Raw genomic sequence first — 10,093 nt, 5'->3', positions numbered from 1 at the left:
TTTTACCTTAATAACAAACCAGTAATGGGTATTACAAATATACATTTAATCTAATCATAACTGAGAATATATATATATTTTACCTTAATAACAAACCAGTAATGGGTATTACAAATATACATTTAATCTAATCATAACTGAGAATATATATATATATATTACCTTAATAACAAACCAGTAATGGGTATTACAAATATACATTTAATCTAATCATAACTGAGAATATATATATATATTACCTCAATAACAAACCAGTAATGGGTATTACAAATATACATTTTTAATATATATAAAAATGTATAGCATATATAATTACAGACATAAATGTATATATACATATATAATCTATAAGACTGAACTGGTTCATAGACCACGTATTCTGACAATGAAATAAAGATTATTGACCAATATCTGTTTTGTGGCGAATTAAAAAAAAGAGAAAGGTAATGAACAATTTTACTTCTGAAACGAAAGGAACCACTTTTACCTTATAATTCCAGAGAAGTGAATCATCTCAGCTAAGAGATACGACAAATAGGCAATACCCAGCAAGGCCAAGGGTTCCACCACTAATTTACAATACAGAAAAGGAAAGAAAACAAGTTTTATCCAGGTGGACTTGTCCAGATTAATGTTTTTGACATATCATCTATTTATTGTCAGATTTAAAATATATAATTTTAGTTAATCAATACACGTAAGTTCACTGGTAAAAGCTTTAAAATATTTTCTGCGTTTGTCTGTATAACATATATTAATGATGTATAAAAAAAGCAAACAACAACAACAAATTATTAAACATTTTTGTCATGAATTGTTTGGAAACTGTGAAAAATGTTTTCCACGGTGTTGTGTTTCCACACATGTGTATATTTTTAATTGAGTTGAACATAAAAGATGCAGTTTTGGTATGTATTTTATAATACATAAAACAAGTAAAAACTTGAAAAATGTCTGTGCAATTCCAGACAAAATGTTCAGAGGTAGGAATATTTACATCAAGTAGAGACAAATTCTAAGAGAAAACGGGTTGTCGTGTTTTGTTTTTCATACGTTCAGTAGACTGTTCGATTTACAAACAAAGGTACGATGAGCAGAAAGTGGCTAGTTGAGAGTGACACTTGTAGAGATTCTTTGTTTGTTGTTAAGCGCAGAGCTACGGGTATGAAAACCCAGTTTTTAGCGTTATACGCCTTCAAACGTACAGCTGAGCCACTGGGGACCAGATATAAAGTACATTTCGAAAACCTTCTTTCCGTCTTATGTCTTCAGCTCCTAAATAAACTCTTTCAAAACGTTGTCTTTTCCACCTGAGTTACTTTTGTAGATTAGCCCTCAAGGGCTTTCTCTACAATTGTCACTCTAAACTAACCATTTGCTGCCCATTTTTACCTTACTTTGCTCTCGTCAGGACATGACTTTGCTTTTATAACAACAACAACACCGGTAAATTTTGAGGACAAGCTTCATTTCTTTTAGGTGTTATATTGTGTTTTTTCAACTGTCCCTTAAAATTTTGTATTTGCTCTGGAAAACGTGTATTTCATCTTTTTTGCGTGCGAAGCACTGCTTAATGTATTAGTGACTACAACAAAAATGGTTCAGCATTTTTAGCTACGAAATATCTGCATTGAAATACTTCATGACCACAAATTGGTTATTTTCTGGGCATACCTCTAACTTCCTGGGTATGTTTGGTAATAAGAGCAGTAACTATTCCCATGAAAATGCCAATAATCAAACCACCCAAACTGACGCAGAGAAAAGCGGCGATCCCAAGGCCAATCTGTTAAAAGTTTCACGAAAAGAGTGATACAATGAAGACATTATCGTATTTTATAATATAACCTAAAACACAAAACAACCTACGTAAGTTATACCTTGTAACGTTATTATTAAAATACAAGACAACCTACGTACGTTATACCTTACAACGTTATTATTAAAACACAAAACAACCTACGTAAGTTATACCTTGTAACGTTATTATTAAAATACAAGACAACCTACGTACGTTATACCTTACAACGTTATTATCAAAACACAAAACAACCTACGTAAGTTATACCTTACAACGTTATTATTAAAACACAAAACAACCTACGTAAGTTATACCTTGTAACGTTATTATCAAAACACAAAACAAACTACGTAAGTTATGTTACGTATTCGAATTTCAAATAGCCTGAAATTGAGTTAATTACGAGTTGATGTAGGTACGATTCGCCGGGAAGCTAGCTAGCTTTGTCCTTTGCCACACGCGCTGAGTTTCCATCGTTGAAGTTAATTAATGTTTTCGTAATATTACTAATGTCTGATGAGAATCCACTGAAGTTAAATGGTTTGTAATTTTCGAAATTTATAAACATTCCTGGTCAAATATCTGAAGTTTTCCGATTGATAAGTGTTATAACAATCACAGTTATAGCTTCCAATGTTTATAGCACACTGACTATAGCGAATTAATAATATATACTCTCCCTGGCGCGTCGCGTTGGTTATATTTATAGCCGTGGGAAGGTTTTCTAGAAAATTCAGATATAAATTCAGTTATACCTTATAATGTTATTATTAAAACACAAAACAATCTTCGTAAGTTATACCTTATAACGTTATTATTAAAACTCAAAACAACCTACATAAGTTTTACCTTACAACATTATTATTAAAACATAAAACAACCTACGTAAGTTATACCTCTAGCTTCTACGCGTTTTTGTAATAGTATTATTAACAATAAAACTCAAAGAGCATATACCTCGTAAGATTTGGAATGAAAATTCATTAAAAATATTGTATGGTAGTGTACTGGACTACATGAAGCAACACTCACATGAGCAGATTATTTGAACACATAACTATATACTAGCCTGATTGACTGTCACTTCTCTTTGAACACATAACTATATACTAGCCTGATTGACTGTCACTTGAGAAGATGAAGACAAACCCACCATCATCGTGTATAAGACAACGGTGCTGGCGTCTGAAAATAAGAAAATCACATCATGAACAAGTAATTACTTCTGAGAGCGCTATAAGTACGTGATAAAGCTTCGCTCCTTACGAATTAAATGAACATTCAGATAATCATAACTTACGATAGAAAAAGAAACGTTTCTAAGAATTAAATCCATGTTTTTTTAAGCTCTAAGTCGAGTTAAGACTCTGAAAATAGACGAGAAAAATATATCTTTATTCCCTCAGTGTCAAAAAACGAAGAAAAAACACTTTAGCTGCGAGATGTACAAGTAACTAAATAAGATCATACGATTAAAATATTATGCTATCATTCAGGGTACACACTCTTTCTAAGAATTTTTTCCCCGACTTCTAGGCAATATTCCAGATTTTACAGACCTGTACATGCGCGCGTACGACACACTGATATTTAACACTTGCACGTAATTCTTCGTAATCAACACCAATTTATCTTGTAGTCTGGTTATAGAGAGTGTTAGATACTACAGAACGTACGTCTGTTTATATTACTGCAGAAAACGATATTCAAACTAGGATATTGGAACTTGATTGTAGACAATAAAATAAAGTGTTGCATTTTTAGAGGACCGGTATGGCCAGGTGGTTAGGGAGCTCGACTCGTAATCTGCGGGTCGCAGGTTCGAATCCCCGTCACACCAAACATGCTCGCCCTTTCAGTCATGGGGGCGTTATAATATGACGGTCAGTCCCACTATTCGTTGGTAAAAGAGTAGCTCAAGAGTGATGGCTAGCTACCTTTCCTCAAGTCTTACACTGCTAAATTAGGGACGGCTAGCGCAGATAGCCCTCGTGTAGCTTTGCGCGAAATTACAAATATTTTTTTTTATGAAAGAATATTTGACGTAAACTAGCATCAAATACAATGAATTCGGTAGTTATAACCACATAAATTAACAGAAGAGTGGCTGACTAAAATTATATTAAAAATATACTAAAAACTGAGCTTGCGCAAGTATAATTATAAATTTTGTGCTCCATTAAGATTATATATAACTTGAGATTCTATCAAATGACACGCGGTTTATTTCTCAAGTTGAAATTAATTTTGCACCCGAGCTTTTGTAACTACACTTATCTCCTTGAAAAAATTGTGAGATTTATAAATCAAGCGATTTTCGTAGTGAACTACAAACGGTTGAAAATCAACGTGCATTCAATAGGCCTGTTTTTTCCATTCAGAACCGCATTTTCGCATAGACAGAGTAGGTGGTTGTCTAGATAAATTTAAGAACATCAAACGAAAGCGACAACAAAAATTTGATGAATTATGCTTTTATTTAATTCTGTAATGCGAGGGCGTCGAGTCCGCTGCACCAGATCGACATACCAATCAAAAGCGATCATGTGACTGATCATGTGATTAATGACGTAAACTAATACAAAGGCTTCATTTCTAGAGCGATCACTTAAGGTGGCAGTAGCAAAAGAAAAAAAATCGCCCTAGAGTGGCACTATACTTTAATGTGCCCTGTTTCCATCCTCTATTGTACTTCTGAAATTAACTGTTTAGCTGTTTTGGGTATTCAGGCATATAATTGTTCATTGTTTCAAATACTATTGATTCTATACTAACCCCAACAATGAGTGGTCTTCTAGGATTTATTGAAAAGGATCACTGATTTATTTTCTTTATTTGATATTTGAACAAACACGTGGATATTTTTGTTCGCTTCTCTTCGAACAAGTCAGAAAAATAAGATGGCGTGTGTGTGTTAGGCTTAGTATGTTTGCATCATAGTACTGATTAAGAAATCACTATCTTCTAGAAGAAAAAACAACACTTACCGTTTAATAAAGATTCTCCAAACACCAAAAAATACAGAACTTTATTTACTCCAATTTCTTGAAAGATGGCTAGCACCTGGAAAAGACAACAAATATAACAAACAGGAAGAAAAACGTCTTTTCATAAACTATATTTTGAATACTCATTAGCGTCGTCTGTCCATACAAAGTAATGCACTACTTTCTTTATTTGTCAGAGAAAATGGCGATTTATTTGTTCATAATCTTCATTTAATAAGATCTGTCTTGTTTTCAACTTTAAGCTAAGTATGATGTTTAGTCTTATATTTCACTCAACTCGGTACATCAATTAACCTTAAATAATAAACGTGTACTTTCAAATCAACATAAAACATTTTAAATATTCACTATTCATATAAAGTGTAATGTTTCCTTTATGCAAAACAGAACATCCTTTACATTTTAACTCGATAAAAACAAAACTTATCATTAAGTTTAACTTCCTCATGTTGTTATATTGAAATGATATTTCCTACCTTACAACTAACATCATCCTTTTTTTCTTCAAGTCCTCATTCAATCTAAGTATTTCTTTTACTTCTGAATTAATAAAACTTTTAACTTCGCCATAAACTCGTGTGTTATCCTGTCTATTTTTTTCTTTTTTAAAAACGATAGTGTATCCTTTGTTGACACCCAAACTTCTATAAATTAAGATTGGATAACCTATGTATTAAAGCGTGTAATATATATAATTCAGTGTTTAATTTTTAGAAACAGAGATTGGTTGTGTCTATATTTATAAACTTTTACCACACATAAAAACTGCCGTAAAATGAAATAACAATTTGCTAGAGATCACCAAAATTATCAAACGGTTTTGTTCTTTTGTTTACAATTCTTGAAATTTGCTGGACTTATTACGTATGGAAACATTTAATTTGTTTTATGCGTTTGTTTGTTTTAGAGCAAAGCCACATTTGGCTATCTGCTGTGTCCACCGCGGGGAATCCTACCCCAGATTTAAACTTTGTAAGTTCTTATATTTCGTTTGTGTTATTATTTCAGATATATAAAGACAGGATCCCTAAAACGCATCGCTTTTATTCCATCTGCAAATTTACAATGTCCAAGGTGTAGCCTTGGCTATGTGAGCTCAACAATACGTTGTTTGAGCTCTGGAATCAAAGAGCATGCACAAAATACAGTATATAATCAGTCGGTCATTCTTCGCCATTGTTTGCAAGACTGTGACATTAATATTACATTCAACGAGTTCAACAACTTGGGAAGTGCGGCCAGCAAAGAAATATTTCGCACTTAAGAGAGCCTGTGTAAACACAAGGTGCGTCCTGAACTAAATGTAAACCAAACAGCGTCATCTTTGCTTCTAAAAGTTGTACAGTTACTAATATACATTTTATCATTAATAAAACGCAATCAACCAACATGAAGATCTTCGCTATAAAATTCCACTGAGCTCTTTCACACAAAACAATTTCGCTTTTCTTGAAAGTATGTTACCTTTAAGTTGTGATACAATTATCCCTCAATATTTCAAGCAAACAAACAAAAAGAAGAAGCACAGAATTCTGACGTACGATATGTTTTTATTGTACGTAAAAACTACGCATAATTTATTATTTCTGCCAGATCAAATAATAGTATTAATTCTTTGCTTTTAATTTCTACACGTGTTGCTATTTGTTTTTAACGTATAGCTGAGGAACTCACGGCCACTGGATCGACAGCTGAAATTAGGGCACTAAACACAAGGCACTCAATGATCCAAAGTTTGGTATCTCCCATGGCTCCGCATTCCGAAAGACCATAAAGGCTCAGACCTAAACAAAATGAACTTCAATCAGAACTTTGATTTATCTTTAATTGTTCAATCATTTTCATAACAAATATTGACATATATTCTTATTGTAGCGCGGAAAATGTTTTTAAGTTATCTGCGCTAGCTGTCCATAATTTAGGGAAGGCAACTAGTCATTATCGCCCACCTCTAACTCTTGGGCTACCTTTTTACCAAAGTCACATTATAACGCCCCTACGGCTGAAAAGGCGAAGATGTTTGGTGGGATGGGAATTCTAACCTACAACCCTCTGATTGCGAGTCGAGCGTCCTAACCACCTGTCCACGCCGGGTCCATTTTTGTGGAAACTTTGAACAATATAAAATACACAAGGTTAGCATATAAGACTTTGAATAGTTTAGGGTTCAATTTCTTGCTTCGAAAAATGCAACGAAAGTCCCAAAAGTTGTTTTAGTGTTGATGAAATGTCCTCTCAAAGTAAGGGTTCTTTGTTAAGGTCTACTTGATTGGGACCTTGATTTGTTTAAGAACAATTTTCAACATGTTCATGACATTTGGGACAGCCTGCACACCAAGTAGAAACAACGATAAAAGTTCTGACTTTCGTTGGTTGAGGCCTAATCAATCATATCTTGTTTGCCCTGTTGAATTTTGCGCAAAGCTACTCAAGAGATATCTGCTCTAGCCGTACATAATTTTGAAGTGATAGACCAGAAGAAAGGTATCTACATCCAACACTTGGATTACTCTTTACTAACGAATAGTGGAATTGGCCGTCACATTATCACGCACCCACGACTGATAGGTCGAGCACGTTCGGTGACCCGCAAAATGCAAGTTGAGTGTCCTAACCACCAGGCCATTCCAGGGCCCCTTAATGAAAGTCCGTTAATCTGAACAATCTAAGACACTGAAAGTGAAAATTAGAAGAAGAAATTATTGTATTCATAATATTCCTTCTGTTCCGCAGTTTACTTATACTCTATTGATTGAATTTTATTGTTTCGAACAACTTTCGAACGCTGTAACTTCAACATGAAATACATAACGCTTGTACTTCATGAAAATTTTACACTTTCTGTTCTTGCAATTGGAACTGAAACTATGGTAAACATGACTTTCTGACATTCTATCAGTGTATATTGACTAGTTTAGCATTGAAAAATATCTTATAGAGGAAAACTACTTTACAAAAGGCAATGGACTTTCACCAAACTATTGTTTGTCAGTTTCTTACTGAGACATGCTTTATTATTAACGTTTACATAAATACGACGATGAGGATACTTTGCTACAGAAAGCTTGAATTTACATACAAGTTCCGTTAGCACGTGAGCTGGGCGTGGTTCAGTGGTTAGCGTAACCTGGTATCCCCTTGCCCCCTAGTCCTGTGCGTCCTAGTCTCTTGAGTCTAGATGATTTTTTACGGCGTATGGAATAGAAATTGAGAGATGAACAATACTTAGCTTACACAATGAGATTACCGTTATTCGTATCTAATAATAAAAAAAAACATTTGTGACTACCGTACATGTTAATAGTTTGGTTTGGATATTCTCGCAAAGCTACGTAAGGGTTATCTGTACATAGCCGTCCATAATTTTGAACTGTTAAAACTACAAGGAATGCATCCTCTCAACAGTACTTACCACCAACTCTTGGACTGCTCTAATAAAATAGTTTTATTTTTACCATTATCCATATTACGCATTCATGACACCAAAATGCCGACTGTGATTTTTTTTCTTTTTTGCGTAAACGGGACGTGAACCATGGACAATTGGATCTACAGTACGTTCCCCTCATACTTTGGTCCAAAATCTTGCCCATGCCAGGGTTACCAAGAGATTTACTGTTTATTAGAGACTCTCTCTTTTGGTCAATAACCCAAATTGTCTACGTAACTAAATCGTAAATTGAAATTTCTCAGCATATTTCACATGTTAGCTTTATCTATGTTAGGCCTAGTGGTCAAGAGATGTCCAGTGATTATTTGAAATCACACGACCTGGAGTAACGATTTTCTAAACCCTTGTTGCGTAACTGCTTGTTTGATAATTTCCGGTAAAAATTATTTCCGAGAAACTTCAGCGATACAAGTCCCTTCTTGATTAAAACTAGTTTATTCTTTCTCGATACAACTTTGTAATACACAGAATTTCCACAGTCACTTTAAACTTAACATTCTTTATAACAAACGCTATAAGTCACGGTGATTCACACATTTTACTTACGTTACCTACTGTTCGCTTGACTCAATTATCTATCTCTTCACTCTATCTATCTCTGCCATTGCGCTGGGTTTTCTCGCCAGGCTTATATACTAAAAAAGCGGACGCCTGGCAAACACTAGGACATTCGCGGAGTTCCTCGATAATTCATGATCCTTCTAGAAACTCCAGCACGCATGCTCCCAGCGTCGCGTGACTTTTGCTGTCGTACCACCCTGTTATAGTTGATAAGAGGAAATTCCACGTAGAACGCGGGATGTGTTTATGTCATTATCATCATGTTTAGCACATTAAAACAAATGTATCAAAAAGTGTGCGATTATATTATATCATAACAACCTGGGTTTATGTAGGTTTTAGGGCACATGTTTTGTTAACAGCATATAATGATATTCAGACTAACAGTAGTCTGCTATCGACAGCAGTTTTTTGTGAACTATGGTTAACTGACTTCACATGCTGTGTTAAGTCAATGTTCACTGTTATATAAGCAATTTACATGTAAAAAAAATGTTTAAAATTTCTGTAGATTAGAATATGTAGCTTATTTCTATATTATCTCAGAAACAATTTTTCGTTTGATAAGCTCAATATTTGTGAATTTTGATAATTGTGATTTCTGTTTTTATTCTTGTGAAACATTAACCAAAAATATCAGTGATAGTTTGTAAATTCGATGCTATACCAATATACAAAACATCCTCCAGAAGGAAAAATTACACGAACGTTTAAAATAAAATATTTTTTTTTATGTTCAAATGTATGTTGGGCACATCGAAACAGACATTTGATGTTCTAAATCTTCTTCTTACCCAAAGACGTTGTTGCTAGGTTGTTCACCCAACTGAAGAGAAAATGAAATTTGAGAAACCTTCAAGTCGAAAGTTTTTAAACAGAGAAATGCGAGGACAGTAATTACATAAACCTTTGATCATAGGAGTTGAGTCTCCCGATAAATAACCAGGTGTATGCAAAGGCGTGCAGGCACACACGCATACGATTACACGTCAGAGGAATATAAACGAGACCATTAGACAAGAAAAGTTTTAACGATACATTAAATGGGGACGAAGTATATATATATATTGAATTACATTGGATGATTTCACTAAAACGTCCGATGCGTATCAGTACTTAGGTTGAAAATTTAGGTTCGTCTCAGCAGTTTGCATAATGTACGAGAAAAATTGTTGTTAACGGAAAATCAGATATAGTTAAAACCGCATCGGCGACGAAAATATCAAAATTAAATAATAGGTTGAACAATCGCCAAGTTTTATATATTTTTAT

The 10,093-nt window shown here is 34.0% G+C and overlaps 1 protein-coding gene across 3 annotated transcripts in view; it reads right to left on the bottom strand.

The window, feature by feature from the left end:
- The window catches only part of LOC106468431 (Na(+)/H(+) exchanger protein 7-like), an 81,408-nt gene that overhangs the window by 34,011 nt on the left and 37,304 nt on the right, over positions 1–10,093 (bottom strand). For all 3 annotated transcript variants that reach the window (XM_022396759.1, XM_022396760.1, XM_013928858.2), the window contains exons 9-13: positions 6,484–6,593; positions 4,789–4,864; positions 2,916–2,986; positions 1,675–1,786; positions 488–569 (exon numbers count right to left, since the gene is read on the bottom strand). In XM_022396759.1, coding sequence (XP_022252467.1) covers positions 488–569; positions 1,675–1,786; positions 2,916–2,986; positions 4,789–4,864; positions 6,484–6,593 — 451 coding nt within the window. The remainder of the gene's footprint in view (positions 1–487; positions 570–1,674; positions 1,787–2,915; positions 2,987–4,788; positions 4,865–6,483; positions 6,594–10,093) is intronic.

The sequence above is a fragment of the Limulus polyphemus genome, unplaced genomic scaffold (assembly GCF_000517525.1).
Source record: "Limulus polyphemus unplaced genomic scaffold, Limulus_polyphemus-2.1.2 Scaffold3005, whole genome shotgun sequence".
NCBI classification, from domain to species: domain Eukaryota; kingdom Metazoa; phylum Arthropoda; class Merostomata; order Xiphosura; family Limulidae; genus Limulus; species Limulus polyphemus.
This window is presented reverse-complemented; position numbering and strand designations above follow the sequence as displayed.